The sequence below is a fragment of the Natrix helvetica genome (assembly GCF_964273705.1).
Source record: "Natrix helvetica genome assembly, chromosome: 4".
NCBI lineage: Eukaryota > Metazoa > Chordata > Lepidosauria > Squamata > Natricidae > Natrix > Natrix helvetica.
The window spans coordinates 47044437-47064673 of NC_138550.1; the positions used below are offsets into that span (position 1 = coordinate 47044437).

General features: G+C 38.7%; 1 protein-coding gene across 3 annotated transcripts; it reads left to right on the plus strand.

Annotated features, from left to right (window-relative positions):
* The first annotated feature begins 10083 nt into the window (after positions 1-10083).
* On the plus strand, positions 10084-18571 carry RBM11 (RNA binding motif protein 11). Of its 3 annotated transcripts, none has more exons than XM_081952486.1 (5): positions 10084-10315; positions 14404-14566; positions 15112-15184; positions 16243-16336; positions 17379-18571. In XM_081952486.1, the coding sequence occupies exons 1-5, from the start codon at positions 10202-10204 to the stop codon at positions 17646-17648; spliced, it is 714 nt and encodes a 237-aa protein (XP_081808612.1). In that variant the 5' UTR covers positions 10084-10201; the 3' UTR covers positions 17649-18571. The 3 variants fall into 3 exon arrangements, with proteins under 3 accessions (XP_081808612.1, XP_081808613.1, XP_081808614.1); XM_081952487.1 differs by having other exon boundaries at positions 10085-10303; XM_081952488.1 differs by lacking the exon at positions 10084-10315 and adding an exon at positions 10454-10588.
* The last annotated feature ends 1666 nt before the right edge of the window (positions 18572-20237 follow it).

Consider the following 20237-nt stretch of genomic DNA (forward strand, 5'->3'; position numbering starts at 1 on the left):
AGGTATGCTTCTAAATTTAAATGTGTGGTTTTCAGAATAATTATACTTGGAACGCTAGCTACAATATGCTTAAACAGCCTATCGACTTAAATAGAGAACGAGTCAAAAGAAAATTGCTTTATGCACAGAGCAAAAAGGATTCAGAAGATGCATTAGCAAATTATACTATATCATCAATGTATGTCATCAAAGAGGCAATATTATCCTGTCAGAAAAGAAGAATTTATCAGCAAAACCAGGAAGTGGAGTTTTACTTTTTCTGGACTATAAGGAATGAGGAAAGACAGATGTTAGTATCAATCTTCCTCTTGGGAGAAAACAGCAATATAAACACTAACTTCAGAGGAAACAGTTTGGTAGTTTCAGTTATAGCAGTTGCTAATAGATTTAATGCTTTTGTTGATATGACAGGAGGGAGGAGTGCAGTTTTGCTCATTTCATAAAAGCTGAATGGCTAGACCTGGCTGAGATCAGTGTGTCAAAAGTCATCCTTTCTGCTGTAAAACGCCAAGTTATTTGTTATGAGATCAGTCTGACTAGTGTCAAACATTTGGTAATTTAATTTGGTTATTTAAACAAGGAAAAACTGTTATACAGTAGATGAACGTGAGTGTTTAATCACACAAACACATTCTACATATTTTGAATATGTGCTATCGTATATCATTTGTGCTGATATGGCAGGAAACAGAGAATTGTTTCCTTGCTAGAGAATTGTTATGTCAGTGTGGATCAGATATTTTCCAGGGAGTCCACAACCTGTGGGCTCAGGAGTTTGCAGTTGGGCCACGGAGATGGCCAGTGAACATGTGCACGCATGCATCCTTACTTGTACGAGCAACAGATGAACGTGTGCATACGTGCTCCATTTGCATGAGCCAGTCATGCAGAACCATCTCCTCTCCCTCCCTACTGGTTTGCAAAGCCAGAAACATCAGGGAACTCAGTTCTAAGGCTATCAAGACAACTGATAAGTATCTACTGATTTCACAAATACCTTTAGTAAAGGAAAAAATATTTACAGATGTCTGCGTTCAGTTTTTTGCTTTTTAAAAGTGTGATACAGCTCTGATTGTAACTCTCCTTTGTAATATGTCTCTCTCTCTCTCTCTCTCTCTCTCTCTCTCTCTCTCTGTGTGTGTGTGTGTGTGTGTGTGTGTGTGAGAGAGAGAGAGAGAGAGAGAGAGAGAGAGAGAGAGAGAGAGAGAGATTATCTGGGGTGAAGACTTTTTTTGTTTTTTTATTACTTTCAAATGAAGAGTACATTTTGGCAAAACTGCTTAACATTATCACATCTTGTCTTATTATTAGCAAATGAAAAAGAAAGACCAAATCCAATTCCAGACTGAGTAATCCTTGGAAATGTTTAAATCAGATGAAGTATTTGCTTTCAACTAACTCATTCCAACTAATAATAACAATTTATGTTAATAATAACATAAAACAGCAATTTTGTCTCAACCAAGACTGAGGAAATGTTAAATAATTTATCTGAATATCTTTGGGGTGATTTTCTGTCAAGCTAGTGACTTTTCTTTGCAAACACAGTATTTTTAATCTTTAGAAAAAAACATTGGGTACTAATGAAAGGCTTGATAAGCTTCATCAGGCTCCAAATTGTTCCTTTGTTAAAATACAAGATGACTGGGACATTAGCCAAGAAGGGTTCTAAATCTAAGGCAGCTGCAGAAACTGAAACCCAACCACCAATTAATATAGAACATTCCTTCAACCACTCAGCTGCTGGATTCTCCTTTCAGCTATGGTTTGCAAACATCTCAGATAATTCTTACTCTGAGAAATCATATAAATTAATACAAATGGTCTTGGTATAAAGTAAACCATCTTCTATTAAACCAGCTGCTTGATATTCAAATATTGCAGATGTGACGATGACTCATTGATTTCCTTGAATTTTTGAAGACGACTCATTGGCTTCCTTGAATTTAGTGGTTGTATGTTCATCCATTCCATTATTCAAAATTAATAAATTTCAGAACTTATGAATTTTAGCCAAAGTGTTTGTTTTGGGGTTTAGTTATTAGAATACTGATGTCTAACAGAAAGGATAACAGTAAGATCAGGTTAATTAACCATGAAATAAGCAAAGCTCTTATTACAAAGCATTGCAGAAGATCACATTTGAAAGAAAAAGCTTCTAAGTCTGTAATATTTTTATTGCTTGAACTATAATGCACGTTTTTCAATAAAAATAAAATCCTAAAGCCAGTTCCTGAAGGATCAAAGTACAGCTTAATCTTGATAGTTACATACTGAAGTAATTTCCTTTACAATCATACCAATGCCCAGCTCAAAAGTAGGAAGTACTGAAATACAAGCTAGCCCTCGACTTACAGCCACAATTGAGCCCAACATTTCTATTTTACGACCTTTCTTGCCACAATTGTTTAAAAGAATCACTGTAGTTGTTAAACTGTGGCTAAGTAAATCTGGCTTCCCCATTGACTTTGCTTGTCAGAAGGTTGCAAAAGGGGATCACAATATCCCAGGATTCTGCAACCATCATAAATATGAGTCAGTTGCCAAGCATCTGAAGTTTGATTGCATGACTATGGGGATGCTACAATGGTCATAATTGTGAAAACGGGACATTAGTCCCTTTTTTTTAGTGCCATTGTAACTTTGAGTGGTTACAAAATGAACTGTTGTAAGCCGAGGACTACCTGTACAATATAAAAAATAACACTTTGTTATTTTTCATGCAATGGACTCCAGTGACTTATCAGATGTAACTTCATCCATTCCTTGCCTTTCTTAGACACAGACTCTATTTTTTGTCATTTAGAATTAAAACAATAAAAGGAAATATAGTAAATCTATATTCAGTATATCTTTCCACACGATTCAAATGTTATAAACCACCCTTCCACCAGGATCATACGCCCATTCGTAAATTGCCTTTTATTCCTTAAACTTCTCACCTTTCAGTCACAACTTTCTTAATCTACGCCTTCAGCTCAACCTCTTCATTGTTCACACTTATTTGTTCTGCAGTCCAATCCTTCATTCTCTCTACATGACCCAACATGCCCTCCCCAACATACTTATTTATTTATTTATTTATTTATTTATTTATTATTAGCGTTTATATACCGCCCCCTCTCCCGAAAGGGACTCGGGGCGGTGTACAGTCCGTATTAAAATACAACAGATTAAAACGTAGAAATAACTATATAAATACATGTATAAGAGGAGGGTAAAATATGCCAAACTGTACAGCTAATAAATAAATCAATACAAAAGTTTAAAATATCAAGTTAAATTTAAAACAATATCCCTCTAAAAACCAGTAAGAATGTGTATGCCAGGAGGTAGACGTTAAAATTATGCCAAACCAGCCAGTCGGAACAGGTGTGTCTTCAGTTTCTGTCGGAAGGAGCGGAGGTCAGTAGTGGTTCTAATATCGGGGGGGAGGTCATTCCAGAGGGTTGGGCCCATCACCGAGAAGGCCCTACTCCTCGGTGTCGTCCGTTGGCATTGCCTCGTGGACGGCACCAGGAGAAGGCCCTCCCTGTGAGAGCGGATTGGCCGCAGGGATGTATGTGGGAGGATGCGATCCCGCAGGTAACTAGGCCCTATGCCATGGAGCGCTTTAAAGATGGTGGTCAAAACCTTGAAACGCACCCGAAAGACCACAGGTAGCCAGTGCAGCTCGCGCAGGAGCGGTGTTACGTGGGAGTACCTAGTACTCCCCATGACTGCCCGCGCGGCTGCGTTCTGGACTAGCTGCAGTCTTCGGGCGCGTCCCAAGGGAAGCCCCATGTAGAGAGCGTTACAGTAGTCCAGGCGAGACGTCACCAGTGCATGAGGGACTGTGCGTAGGGCATCACGGTCCAGAAGGGGGCGCAATTGGCGCACCAGGCGAACCTGGTGGAACGCCCCCCTTGCCACGGCTGCCACATGATCATCCATTGACAGCCGGGCGTCTAGGAGGACACCCAAATTGCGCACCCGTTCCACAGGGGGCAATTGTTCGCCCCCTATGGCCAGTGATGGAATCAACTGGCTGAACCGAGGCGCCGGTAGCCACAGCCACTCAGTCTTGGAGGGGTTGAGTTTGAGTCTGTTGTCCCCCATCCAGACCCCGACGGCTTCCAAACACCGGGACATCACTTCGACAGCCTCGTTGGGGTGGTTTGGGGTTGAGATGTACAACTGAGTATCATCAGCGTACAGATGGTACTCAACCCCAAAACCACGGATGATCTCACCCAGCGGCTTCACGTATGCGTTGAACAGAAGGGGCGAGAGGACCGACCCCTGCGGCACCCCACAAGAGAGTGGCCTCGGGGTTGACCTCTGCCCCCCCGTCAACACATATTGCATCCGGCCGGAGAGGTAGGAGCCGAACCACCGTAAAACGGTGCCTCCGACTCCCATCCCCTCCAGCCGGCGCAGTAGGATACCATGGTCGATGGTATCAAAAGCCGCTGAGAGGTCTAATAGGACCAGGATAGAGGAGCAACCTCTATCTCTGGCCCTCCAGAGATCATCCACCAACGAGACCAAGGCTGTCTCGGTGCTGTGCCCGGGTCGGAAGCCGGACTGGCGTGGGTCTAGATATACGGATTCGTCGAGGTGACGTGGAAATTGCTGCGCCACCACATTCTCAACAACCTTCGCTAAAAAGGGGAGGTTGGAGACTGGACGATAATTAGCTAGCTCCGTTGGGTCAAGTGAAGGCCTCTTGAGCAGGGGCCTCACCACCGCCTCTTTCAAGGCAGTCGGTAAGGAACCCTCGCTCAATGAGGCGTTCACCAGGCCCAGAAGCTAGCCTCGCGTCACCTCCCAGGATGCCAGTACCAACCAGGAGGGGCACGGGTCCATTGAACATGTGGTGGGTCGCAGCCGTCCACGCAACCCGTCTAAATCCTCGGGGGCAACAGAGTCAAACTCCTCCCAGAGTGGGCTCACAAGACTCACTGATGTCGGCTCGTCCGGTCCACTGGGGGGGGGCCCATCCGCTCCGGATCTGAGCGACTTTGTCTTGCAGATATTCCCCAAACTCCTCTGCTCTTCCCTGCAAGGGTGCCTCCCGCGTCTCCTGCGACAGGAGAGAGCGGGTCACCCTAAACAGGGCGGCAGGGCGGTTATCCGCAGACGCAATGAGAGCGGCACAATGTCTACGTTTGGCCGCTCTCAATGCCACAAGGTAGGTCCGTAAATAGGCTCTTACCTGTGTTCGGTCAGATTCGGAGCGTGAGGACCTCCACCTGCTCTCTAGACGTCTCCTATGGCGCTTCATCACCCTAAGCTCCTCGGTATACCAGGGAGCCCGGGTGGGTCGTTGCCGTAGGAGAGGTCGCAGAGGCGCAACCCGGTCCAAGGCCTCAGCGGTCGCCCTATTCCAGGCGTCGACTAGGTCCTCCGACCGAGCGCGGGTCAGGGCTACAGGTAAAGGCCCAAGCTCCGTCTGGAACCTGTCCGGTTCCATCAAGTGCTTGGGGCGGTACCAGCTTGAACAAACTGGCTCCGCCTCCTCGCGGTGGAGGGTAGCGCCAGAGAAGTCCAGCCGGAGACATGAGTGATCTGACCATGACAGGGGCGTAATCTCTAAATCCCCTATTCCCAGATCACTCATCCACTGCTCAGATACAAAGATAAGGTCCAGTGTGTGGCCGCCTTCGTGTGTGGGGCCCTGAATTAGTTGGGTCAGGCCCATGGCTGTCATGGAAGCCATGAACTCCCGAGCCACCTCGGACGCTGCTCCCGTTGACGGCAGGTTGAAATCCCCCATAACCAGAAGTTTGGGTATCTCAACCGCCGTCTCCGAGACCAGCTCGAGGTATAGCGAGGAGCCAAGTATACAATCAGCAGACCCCACTGCCTCCCTGGGCCCCATTTCATACCCAGCAGCTCACACCCGGGTATCTGAGGAACAGTGAACTCCCTCGGCTCCAGACAATCCCGTATAACTACCGCCACCCCACCACCCTTACCCAGGGCCCGAGGCTGATGGAATGCACGGAAACCCGGTGGGCACATTTCCACGAGGGGTAAACCCCCCTCGTGACCCAACCAGGTCTCCGTTATCCCTGCAAGGTCCAGCTCCCCCTCCGAGATCAACTTGTTAATGAGGGGGGCCTTGTTGGTCACGGACCTTGCATTGCAGAGCATCAGCCTCAGGCCCTGGCTCTGTAGTTCCCGACCACCTAGGCTGCGGGGGTTGGTACAGACGACCGGGCGTAGCCAGCAGCCACGGTCTCCCAACCGACCTTGCGATCTTTTCTTGTCCTCGCATCCCCCCCTCCCCGCGACCGTTGTAATAAAACAACCCTCTACTGGAATAACTTGGGATTTGGGTCTGTTTTTCAATCTGTTCCTTCAACCCTAATACATTTTAACTTCTTTTTGTTTAGCATACACAATTCTTAAGTATCACACTTCCACCAATTTGTTAAGTTTTCTTTTTATCCTGACATACCAACTCCAGTACTGGCATGACAAAGTGGTCTCAAATGATACAATCATTTTTTTTTTTTACTCTTCTCTCTTTTCTGCCAAGAGGACTCCTAGTGGTACCTTTGTGTGCAGTTCTAAGCACCATATTTCCAAAAGGCTGATTGGTTAGATCAAATTCAGAGCAGGGTAACAAAAAAGAAATGACAGAGATCTGAGGACATGCCATATGAATGCAGATTGGAAGTTTTTGGGATGTTGAATCTGAAGAGAGAGAAAAACTAAAAGGAGACACAACATTTAAACTGACACAGAAGACAGAGTTGGAAGGGATCCTTTAGGTCATCTAGTCCAACCCCTGCTCAAGTAGGAAACCCTATACCATTTCTAACAAATAGCTGTCCAGTCTCTTCTTGAAAGCCTCCAGTGATGAAGCACCCACAACTACTGAAGACAAGTTGTTCTATTCGTTGATTGTTCTCACTGTCAGAAAATTTCTCCTGCTTTCTAGGTTAAATCTCTCCTTGATCAGTTTCCATTCACTGTTCCTTGTCTGGCCTTTGGGTGCTTTGGAAAATAGATTGTACCCCTCCTCTCTATGACAGCCCCTCAAAAATTGAAGAAACATGGAGCTTAAAACAGAGAAGGCCAATTGTTTATTTTGAGAATGATCGTTGTTCCAAACTGCAGAGAAAGTACAATAGTATTACAATAAAAAAATAAATTTACAGACAGTTGAATTCCTGGTAAAGAGAGCACAACTGGTTGTCAATTTCAGACAACTTTGTATTTTGTCAGTTGATTGTTGCTCTGACAATTCCTATAAATACCGTATTTTGGGGGGTATAAGATGCACCTTTCCCCCCCCCTCCAAAGAGGGTGAAAATTCTTATACAGGAATGTAGCCCCCTCCCCCCCCCCAGAGGCCAAAAACGCAAGGCATGGAGGCAGTGATAGTCTGTGGCAATTCCTGCAGCCTGGAACAGCTGATTGGGGGTATTATGGCACCGATCCAACGGCCAATCAGCTGTGCTGAATCAGGCTGCAATAAATGCTGAAGGTGACCTGGCTGGTCAGAGTTTGCAGCAGCAATCACATTCAGAATACCAAAATCAGGTTTTCCAAGGTAGGAGTAAATACAAGCAAAACACAAGTATTTTCACTTTCAGTTCTCAGCTAAGCAAGGCTCCTTCCTGTCTCCTTCTCACATAGCAAATACTGTTTCAGAGTCCAAATAGACCTCATTGGCTGATTTAGTTGCTATGCCTATTGGCTGATCTTGTTAACATGGGTTCAATTCGGGAAGCTAGCCAGCTGAATACCATGGATGCTGGTAGGCAGAGGCAGATTTTTTTCTTATTATTATTTTCCTCCCCCAAAACTAAGGTGCATCTTATAATCTGGAGCGTCTTATACTCTGAAAAATATGGTACCTGCCCTTTTTCAGTAACTGGTCATAAACAGAAGTGAGAAGTAATTTTCCAATTAAAAAACTTCAAAGGAACTATAGCAGATACTTCTGATGGCTTACCATTGTGTATTTTTTTGTGAATGGCACACTAAAATGTCTTAATACATTTATTCCATCAAGGGCAGAAAAACCAAATATTTGATTGTAAAAGGAAAAACAAGTTAATACGAGAATCTAATTTGGAAGGCATATTCACTTTTGGAATACACACACAGAATAGACTTTTGTTTAATGTTTCAAAATAAAAACTCTGCTTTGAATTTCAGTAATAGGAGGGGACTCCATTGGCTGCAAAATAGATACTGTTCCAACAACAGCTCTTACAAATTGTCTATATTTTCAATGACATCTGAATTCAATTTGAATGCATTGAATGCAGCATACTCAGATAACTTATTTGATTGCAAAAGGCTATTCTATAATCCATTATTGTATTTTGTCATTTAAAGAAGGTATTACAGGTAGTCCTCAATGTACGACCACAATTGAGCACAAAATTTGTTGCTAAGTGAGAAATTTGTTAAGTGAGTTTTGCTCCCTTTCACAACTTTTCTTAACACATTTGTTAAGTGAATAACTGCTGTTCTTAAATTAGTAACACTGTTGTTAAGTGAATCTGGTTTCCCCATTCACTTTGCTTGTCAGAAGGTTGCAAAAGGAGATCACATGATTCTGGGACACTATAACCATCATAAATGTGAGTCAATTGCCAAGTGGCTCAATTCTGATCACATGACCATGGAGATGCTGCGACCATCATAAGTGAGAAAAATGGTCATAAATCACTTTTTTCAAACTTTAAACTGTCACTAAATGAACTGTTTTAAGTAGAGGACTACCTGTAGTTGCTTGATTTCTTTTTCTTCTGTTCAATTATGTCTGATTCCTAGAGACTGTCTGAACAAAACTTTGCAGTTCTATTTGTTTGTTTACTTGTTTGCAAGGTTTTCAGAAGTCATTTGCTATTGTCTCCTTCCTAGAGCTGAGATAAAGTGAATAGTCCAAGGTTAGCCCAAGCTTTGTGCTAAAGGTGGGACTAAAACTCATTTGTCTCTGGGTTTCTAACCTAATGCCTTAATGACTACACCAAACTGGCTTTCATTTGGTATGTTTGAGTATATACTATTGTGATGGTAGGTTACAAATGTAAAATAAAGTCCAATACATGTAGTCCTTGACTTACAACCACAATTGGGATTGAAATCTCTGTTAAGTTGTTCCACATGAGATAGGTTGGATCAAATTTTATAATAATTTTTATAGTAGTCACCACAGTTGTTAAGCAAACCATATGGTTATGTGAATTTAGCTTCCCTAATAGGCATTTTTGTGGTTATGTGATCATAGGATGCTGCAATCAGTTATAAATATGTCTAAGGCTGTCTTAACTTTAAAATACAGGTAAACAAATGATCATGATTCAAGAACTACCTGTACTGTAACGTAATGCTAGAATAAATAGATCTGCCTATGCTTCAGAAAATGTTAAGGCGGGTCACACCTTCTCTACCCAAACCATCTTGCAGAGTTGTGTGGAAAATAGGAAGCAGAGTTGGTTATATTTGCTGCCTTGAGTTATACATAAAAAGGCAGAATAAATATGTAACAACAATGTAACATCATATTACACCAAAAAACAGTGGCGAAACTGATCTAAAACACAGAGTAAATTTCTCTTAAAGTATTGTCCAAGTATATATAAAAAAATCTCACTAATAAATAACAACAACAGAGAATCCAATTCAGTTATTTTATGGGGAAAAGATGTGGGAACATTATGTAGCTGCCTTGAATTGTTCAAAATAAAGATCAAACGTGGACAGTAGATTCACTGCGTTATTAAGATTTGCCACATGATGGCAGCCCATGTTTGGGAATGGACAATTCTCCATTTCCGCCCACCCACCCATCCAAATTCAGAAATCTTTGCCACACTGAGTTAAGAGAGTTGCTAGGATACCGAAGAATAGGAAGTTCGCGCAGCAGGATGTCGGCCATTATAGCAAAACGCGCGCGCGTGTGGGGGGGGGGAGTGTAACTTTGCCTTTTACATGTGAGAAAGATACACACACACAAATTTGATTCTTAACATCGGAGAAAAGTGATTTTAATCACTACTCTTCCGCCCTCCCTCAGATAAGCATCGCGCCCGCAAAGCGCAGCAGCAGCCCAGAAAGCTTTTTACCGCACAGTCGCGCGCCCCTTCTGCTTTACGGCCTCGTGTGCGCTCGCCGGGGCCCCTCCCCTTTCGCCGGCTTCCCGTTCCTAAGCCAGAACTCTCGACTGCCGAGGCTCGTCTTCTTCCCGATCATGACAACCCAAAATAGGGCGGACGAGCCCGACCGGACCCTTTTCGTGGGCAATTTGGAGAGTCGCGTGAAGGAGGAGATTCTCTATGAGCTTTTCTTGCAGGTGCAAGAGCGGGTGAGGCGGGTCCTGTGGGAGGTGGGCGTGTCAGGTGGGAGGTGGGCGTGGCTAGCGATGTAGCCGAGGCCGGGAAGCACGTGTTCGTGTTGCGAGTCCTGTACGCGGTGGTGTCAAGGAGAGATGGGATTTCAGGGTCCGCCCATGCGACGGGATGTTGGGGCGGAAAGGTGCCGTCTCACGATCCCCCCCCCCCGTTTAATTTAATAGCAAAATACTTTTTTAAAAAAAAACATGTACGACATGAACAATTACACAAAACCGTCCGTCACTGTAAGTTAGTAAGCTTGAAGGTGTCACAGGGCTCTGTTTTTACTGCAGCTGAATGTTGTCAGAAGATACCAAGGCATGTCTTCTGCAGTAGTTGACGGGGTCGCCGCGCAAGTGAAATCTATCTTTATTTTATGCTCCATTTCTGAAATACAGTCCTGGAAAAAAACTTTTTAAATTGCTTCAAGGTTTATTTTATCTACCCATTCTATGCTAAATATTTATGATGACATAATGAAGACAAGTTATGTAGGGTGGGGCATTAGATTAAGAAACAAACAAAGTAATAGGTACTAGCAGATTTATGGGACTTTTGGTTTATTAAATAGTAGCATATTAGACAAGTGAAATATTTTGGAAGGAGCATGATTTTCTTTTGAGTGTGGAAAATGTTAGACCTAGCCTGCAGTATTTTTAAATAGAAAAAAGACCATTTGCAATAACATTTAATAAGGGATTGAAATTAATGCACACGACATAGAAGTTAATCTTACAGAATAGAGAAGGTCCGGTAATTCCTAGCAACAGAATTGTTTGAAAAATCAAGTAAAACTGAAATGACCTGACCTTTTTTATTATTATCAGTTAATCTGGTAAACTCTCCAGCCTTTACTCTTGCCTGTTAGGAGGAATATAAATTTATAAGACTCTTATTTACTCATAATTTATTCCCTGTAAATTATCCTATCTTTAACAATATATTCAGAATTAAATGAAGGGGGGATATTACTTTTTATAACTATATGTGTTTAGCTTTTAGAATTTTATTTGAGTTCTTGTAATTGTCTTCTGTGTTAGTCTCTGCTGTTACCAGAAAGATATCTTAAGCATGTAATGGCCTCTGTTGTCCTTATTTGGTTTGGCTACTTTCTTATAAATATAAAAATATTAAGAACTTCAGTAGTAAAATGCAAATAAGAAATACTGAGCTGTGGAGTTGTGCGTTCAATTCCTTTGTAAGTGATACATTGAAATTGAAATGGGTATATTAATCAGACTTACATAATTTAAATTTTATTTCTGCAATTTAATTTGATAAAAAGTTTCTTAAATAGGTATACTATAAAAAGTGTTCATTTTTCCACATAGTTTTTTTCTGACAACTTAAATATTTCATTCTTGACTTATTCTGCCGAATGTACTTTTTATATTTTATTTTTGAGTGAAGAAAAATAATTTTAAAATGGGTTATTTGTATTTTAAAGCCCTACCTGTGTGAGTAGCTTGCTTCAGCAGGTTTTTTATTTATTTTTTTATAAACAGGAGGAATCTACATGTTTAAAAGAAAAAGCCTCAGAATGTTTGATTGTCTACTTCCTACCTTTGAAGAAGTCCATCATCTTCAGTAGGCAATCCAAAGTAGAAGAGTGGAAATGTGGATTTTTTCCTTTAAAAATTTCTCTCTCCTAAAAGTGGGGATTAAACAAGCTGAACTTTGCTTGGAAATGTTGATTGTGTGAAAAATATTATTTCTTAAAACAAATAAATCTTAAATTTAAGAAATTAATAGACCTCAAATATAGAATCTGTAGATCTAAATAACACTGAGATGAATCTTGCTGTAATAACTTCATAATTTCAGAAAATAATAACCTGGCCTGGAGGTTAAGGCAATAGACTGCTAATCCATTATGTTCTGCATGTGTGGATCAAATCTAACCTTAGTCAACAAATCCTGAGAGCCAGTTTGCACAGGTGTCAAACTCATGGCGTCATGTTGCCATCATATGCCGTTTTGTGGCTTTTTCCCCTTCATGGAGTTGGAGTGGGCGTGGCTTGCGTGTGACACATCCGGTCCACAGGCTGCTAGTTTGACACCCCTGGTCTAATGGCTTAGGCAGCAGATCAGAAACCAGGATACTGAGTTCTAGCCCACTTTTATCATGAAAGTAGTCTGAGTGATTTGGGACCAGTCACTCTCCCAGCCCAGCTTACCTCACAAAGCAGTTGTGGGGAAAATAGGAGGAGGAAGGAATATTAGTTATGTTCACCACCTTCAGTTATTTATAAAAATAAATAAAATTGAAGCCAATACCTTTTTTTGAATGTTTTAATAATTAGATCTTAAGACAATGGAATTAAAAATGAACTATAGGTTGTTATTCTTCTCCAGAAACTCAAATGAGTACAAATGGGATTTTGACCTTTTACTGGAGTAAGTACTTTTTACTGGAAAGATTAAAGAAAATGAATTATCCTCACCTTTATTGATTTATCATATGCTATTTATTTTACATGTGGTATTAGCTAAACTAGTGAAATTTATATTCGTTGATATGCATTTATATTTATTTCCAAGATGTTGTAGCACCCTCAATTCCACTTATTAATAAATACTCGTTCTGGTGAATAATTTTGAATAATTTAAAATAATGTTAATTGGAAAATAATAAGTTTCTATTGTCTGGTCTAAATCTGAATTATCTCTTTAGCAGTGGCTAAGTTTTTTGAAATAACATCGATTTTCAAAAGTACATAATTAAAAGATAAATACATTTAAATGAAGGTAAAGAAATTGTGATTAAACCATGCAATATTTGGATAGATAAGCCCCATTTAATTTGAAATATTCATAATTTAATTGTGTCCCTTTATCTACAGTGGAACATTAAAATTGAACATTTTTGCAATGTTTTATTTTTTTCTTTCTGCATATAAAATATGAATACTGTAGCTGTAACACTGAGCATAAACATTGAGTATTTTGTCAGCACCGATTACTATAAAATGATATTTCTCTTTTTCCAGTCACAAGCTATTTCGACTTTCATTGTAATATTAGTGAGAATCAGATTTGGAATTAATTTCACAAAGTAGGTACTTCTTATGCCTTTAGCTTTTGACATTTTAGCTTCTGTATAAACCTGAACAAGTTTTAGTTAATGTATTCCAATGTCCATAAGATTTACCTACTGTTATTTCAACAACAACAACAAAGAAGGAATAATATATTCCATAGATGTACAACTAGATGTACAGGAGTTAAATACTCCTGTTTTCTTTTTCTTTCTTCATACATCATGCCAGTTTACATGTTTTCAATTGTTTCTGCAACTTCCTAAGAATTTCCTAAAAACAGACTGGTAAATATGTACCATGAAAGACATGGCTGGGCATAGCAGTAAATGCTCTCATAAGCATTTGCTTATAAGAATGTGTCATTGGAAATATTTTTAGCAATAGAAAATAATGATCAAATCTTTCTCAACTCTAAATGCACCAACACTAATTGTCAGTCTAAGTTGTTCTCTCCACAATGCTTGTTGCCATCATATCTCATTCTACTGGACAATGAAAAATAGTTCTCATTCTACGGATTAGATACAGCATTAGTATCTGAGGGTAATATATTAATTAGATTATGAAAAGAGTAGTTTTTATTAGACTATTTGTCTACGGAATTTAAATTTACAAGATTATCATAATGTTGAAACTTTCTATTGATTGCCAATCCAAAATGGAAAATATATATTAATAAATCTATAATTACTTTGATTTTATTTTGGTTATATATTTGATGACAGTATATGTTTGCTTTTGTTTGAATAGCAAGTGTTTGCTCTTGTGCATTTTTAAAAATACTTCAATTGCTTTGATACTTCATCAGGTCCATGTAAATTATGTCCATAACAGAATAAAACAAGACATATGTAAGTAAGCTGTGAACATACAAGGAAAGTTACAATGCACTGCCTCTCTGCACAAAAGAAAAATGGATACATTGATAGAATAGGGTCCATCAAGATTTTGAATGAGTAAGTAACAATTTTGTTTCATATAACAGAATGATAAGAAAATAAAATGTAAGTTTCTTGCAGGCTGGACCGGTATCCAAAGTCACCATATGCAAGGACAAAGATGGAAACCCCAAGAGTTTTGGATTTGTCTGCTTTAAACACACAGAGTCAGTGCCTTATGCTATGGCTTTGCTGAATGGGATTCGTTTATATGGAAGACCAATTAAAGTTCAATATCGGTTTGGTAGGTTTAGTTACCTGCCAATAATATTTCATAAAAGCTCAGAGATCTCTGGAATGTAAATGTTGTCAAAATCCTGACATATGAAATGTATCAAACAAAATTCTGTTATGACCAAGTATATTTTTCTGTACTTTGGGATCCATTTACTGAATATTTTTTTAAAAAAAATATAAAACTGATATATTACATTTCTGGTCTTTAATAGTCATTCCCTTTCAAGAAGCCCCTATCATTTATGAAATTAATTTTGCATTCGTTGCATTGTGACTTTTTAAAAATGTTCAGAGGCATGCCAAAATAGGTATTTTCTTACTAACCTTTGAATATCCCTACCCTACCCACGTTTTTAATTAAAAGATTACAATTTAAGTGTAATTACAACAGTTGTGAAAATTTTGGACTGTTTATGTTCTTTTAGTCAGTATGAAAAGAAACTAATAATTTTAATGGTGTAATTCTGAGATTTGTTTGTATGCATTTTTAGACGTATGTACACAAATGCAGTTATATTTTTAATCCTAAAATATTTAGTGTTTCATTTATAGGAAGTACTCACTCCCTAGAGTTAAGCAGTCCTTCCCAGAATATGGATGAGGATGTACAGGCATCAACTTACAGGTAATGTGCATTCAGTTGTCTCCATTGTTGTGGGGTAGGGGTGGGGACAGAAATGGGGGGAAGAAAAAAAATCACCCTCATCATAGAACAAGCCTAGGTACTTTTGTGACACTGCACATCAGAAACCTTGTAGTGCAACACGGTAATACTACTTTGATCATCTTGTAGACCACTATATGGCTCAGAAGCTGCATGTGCATCACTATACACCGTATCCAAAATATTTGTAAAGCCATAAGCTCTATTTAATGCTATGGAGATGTAGCTTTTTCATAAGTATATATGTATTAGATTATAGGCTTAGGATATTTGTTTATTTATTTATTTATTATTTGGTCATTCAATTTCTATAGCCGTCCATTTCAATCAATGACTCTACCTGGCTCACAGTTAATTTAACTTTGTAACTTCCACCCAAATTAGAATTCCAGTATGTTCACATTTAGCTGTTTGCTACTACTTCATACATTTGTCTAGGGTTAAATCACATTAAGTTGAGTCAGAATTTCTGCTTAGCATTCGGGAATCTATTCAGTGGTGGGTTCTGGATCCCATTCCAACTGGTACGGTTGGAATGGGCCCGGCGTCTTCCACATGGACGTGCGCAGAGTGGTCATGCGTCTTCCTGTCCAGCGACGCCTCCATGAGCCTCTGCGATGCTCCAGCTGCTCAGCGGAGTGTTGCGCAGGCGCTATACGCACCATGCGTGTGCCCAGAAGCACAAAAGTCTTTAAAGGATAGGTAAGGAGCTTGGGTGGGTGAGTGGGCCTTCCGGAGCACCATCCTGGAACGGTACCCGGTGCTCGGGGCAGGCTCCGGTATTTATTTATTTATTTATTTATTTATTTCTTAGATTTTTAGACCGCCCCCTCTCCCAAAAAGGGACTCGGGGCGGTGTACAGTCAATGCAAATAAAATACAATCATGGTATGCCCGTACCGGGGTATACTGCCTGCTATCCACTACTGAATCTATTGGTAAGAATTGAAATAGATTCTCTGTATAATGTTAATATATAAATGACTTTTTGAGGCTTTATCCATTCTTTTTTTTAATAGGTATGCAGACTCTTATTGTGATATTCCATTACCTGTTAGTCCTTATCAGGTGAATAATAATCCACATCAGATTTATTCTGCCATTCAGAGCATGGTAAGTTTAGCATAATGATAGTAAAACTATCCCAATAAGCCAAGATATAGTTGCTTTTCAGCTTCTGGCTGCATTTTTTATTGCCTAATTTTATTACCAATTTTCAGGTGAAATGTACTTTATAATTAGCAGTTAGCCTTATTACCCTTTTATCTATATATACTGTAAATATAAAGGGAAAAATTTACAGGATCCTTCAGCAGTGCTTGTTCTGTATAGTTTTATTATTACTAATATGCCTCACCTTGTTTTAGAGAGATGTCACGTGACCTCACAATCGCATGAAATAATATGGAATGTGGCAGAGTATTTGGAAGCTATAGCTAGTCTAGAAGGCAGTGTTGCAAGACAGTTTTTGTCATCTCTCAATATGTTCATATAATATCACTGTTCTGAACTGTACTGATTTCCAGTAGGCTTCCAAATCAAATTCAAGGTCCTGATTACCATTTATAGAGTATTACATGGCATAGGACCAGGCTATTTTCAGGACCACTTGTTCCCCATTATTTCTGCTTATCCCATCAGGTCTAGCAGAGAGGACATTCTCTGAGTCTGTTACGTTGAATTATTACTTCTCTGTGTCTGCACCTGAGCTGTGGTCTTGACCCCATTAGTGTTTCTGAAGACTAGGAGGCTCCTCCAGACCTTTGAGCTAGGCAGTTAGACGAGCTTTGTGGAGATGCACTATTATGATGGCCATTGTTGCAACATGGACAGCTCTGTGAATCATATAAACAATAATATGCGATACCCCATCAAACTTCCAATTGATAATTTTATATCAATGATGTAAACAAAAAGGCTGAGTTGCACAAACAGCTTATGCAACTTTACTGTTTGTGAGTGTGTCTCATCATGCTTAATTTATGAAGGTATTGCATGTTACTATTTTAAAAATATTTTGTATAGCATTATGTCATTATCAAGTGTATAATTTAAAATGATTTTTAAGCAACCGATTGTCTTTTTTCGTACAATAAATAATGAAGGTAGAGATGATTTGTTTTCAAGTATTTTAAAATTATCTTCTTTTTTCTAGATGACATGTTTGACACAACAGTATGTTCCATACAGTCCAATGGGACAGCCATTTCTTTACCCACAGATGACCTCACCACAATTTCAAAGTATTCCAGTATCATCCTACATGAATACTGGGCAAGATTCTTCTGAAAGTGTCTACTCAGAAGCAAAAACCCACAGTCAATATCTTATTACAAAAAATACTCCCAAACGGAAAAGAACTCAGGAAGTTGGAGACAACAATAGTAGCAACGAAAATAATAGGAAAAAATACAGGAAAAAATGAGTAAAAATGTAAAGGGATAAGTTATTAAACACTATAGGATTCTATTTATTTATAAATAATTGTATTATTAAATAAAAGGATATGATCCCGATATTTATAAAAGAAATATCAAACACACACACAGAGACACACACACACATATATATACCATCCACAAATGGAATCTAATCATGTTCTTTGGAAAACATAAAAATTAAATAAAGTTTATTGAAAAACATCTCATTTTACTTGAACGGAAGTGTGTGATGTGTGTGTGGTTCTTGCAACTATGTTCAAACTGTTCAGAAAGATTTCTGAATTACAAACATAGTAAAAATATTGAATTGTTATACTATTCACAATGTGATGCATAAAGTTTGTGGTTAAAGCCTATTTTTGTGGGAAAATATAAGATTCATATGTTGCCATTGTCAATGCGAAATAGATGAAAACTCAGCTAGAAAACAAATACTAAAAACAAGATTGGAAGATTGCTGATTTGCTTTATATTTCTTTTTGAACATATAGGGCATGAACTATACATGTTGCAAAGCAAATCTAAAGCAGTATAAATGTCAACAGTGCATATTGTGAATTATATTTTGCTCTTTTCTAAAGTTCATGAAAACATCTCTGGAAACTCGGGAAGGGGGTTGATTTCTGTTTCTTTGCATTCATACAAATTATTTGTTCTCAACAGATCTTGAATATTTTCTATAATCATTGGTCATAATTTAAAGGGTAATCCATATGTAGACACTTTCTCCCCCTGCCCATCTTTTAATTAAATCGCTGTACTTTTATTATTGTTTGATTGTTACATTTAAATTTTTAATAATTTTATATTTTTATTGTTGTAAGCTACAGAGAAAAGCAAGATAGGCAGAAAATAAATGTAATACTAAACAAATCTTTTTTAAAAAAATTATTTGAAAAAAGTTAAAATACAAAACTCCAAAAAAATTAAAAAGAAAAAAACAAAACAGACAAGACATAAGAAAGTGCGTTGAAAGAAGAAAAATTCAACACACATCCACATATCGTCCTCCCTAGTTGAATACTGATTAAGACATTTCTACTAAATTTTCAGCTAAAGATAGCATGTCACCAAAAGATCTTTTCTCAAATTTCAGCTAGCTTTCTGTAATCTGAAACATTGCTTCTATGTGAAGTTTAGCATGAAGTTTAGTGTTAAAGGACACTGATACAGAAGGAAACAACATATTTTGTGGATATTTTGCTTCAAGAGTGAAAGAAAAAAATAACCTCTCAAGTATTTTGCAAATTAAAAAAGGCAAAACCCCTATAGTTAGTCCATTAGTGTAAATCAAATAAAAGCAATTTATCATCCAAAACATGCCGTGTTTCCATGAAGAAAAATAAAAGTTATTTAGAATCACAGCATAAATCAAAGGAAAAAACAACAGCAGGAGGTTGAAATAAATCAGCATTTAGTCAGCCAGTCTATTTTTAACGATACAAAGCAAAGTAAAAGTTCAAGAAGTGAGGTTAAGACCCATGCATACTGAAAAAAAAATGCTGAAAGGAAGATGGATATTCATGACTCTGCTCCCATAGGGAACTGGAATTTTCCAGAGTCCCCTTCCCAAAGTCTCCAAAAGTCGTCTTGGGTCATTCCTAAATGTTCCCATTCAAATCCAGGGAGCATTACTGCCAAATCAGCAGATCATCAGCAAGAGAGAAAAATTATCTTACTGCTCAGCAGCCATCTTGGGTAGAAGTCATAAATAAATGTGCTTTCATGAATCGGTAATAATTGGTCAAAGCTATCACTTATGAACTGTTTTCTTAACTGAGTTGGTTTACAAATTGCCACTGAATAAATAGCCATTGAAAAAAATTATTATACATATATGCACAGATTGGGCCATGATTTTCAACCTTCTTTTATTAAGCTATGCTATTGGAGTGTAGTTTAGTACAGAGATCAGTACAAATGTGCATTTATTTATTTATATCATTTATATATAGCAAGTACAGTGCTATTTATTTTTATTTATAGCTTGTATAGTTTGTAATAACGGTGTTGCATATGCCATAACTATAAACTGCTAAAAATACTGGTTTTATATCTCAGTACTAACTGAAATCTTACGGAATTATTTCTATTGCTAGGCAGCCCTTTTCAACTAGACTAAAAGACAATGCATTTTCATTTAAAATATCTGACTCTTAAGTAGCAGCAAGAAATTCAATGTTATTTCCTGACAGACCTGCTGACTTTCTTAAGTATGTCTTACAAACAACCCAATTATGTCTGTCATCAAAAATACCTCATCAACAAGGATTGGTGCCTCATATGATAATTATACTTTCTACACGCCAATTCTTTTACATTCCATTCTCTGAAATTAACCTAGAGATAACTGAATGGCTTCTTAACTATCTTGGAAGTAGCAAAGTTCTAATTAAATATAAAAGCATAAATATTCTGCCATTTAAGATGAGAAACTACTTGGAGTCCTCTGATTTTTTTCTCCAAGCTGTCTCATTTGTTTTTTGTTTATGACCTGAACCTTAAGCCACTCTTGCAAAACTGCATTGTAGGTAAGCTTCCAAGACCAGTGAAGATTCCAAAATACAATCAAC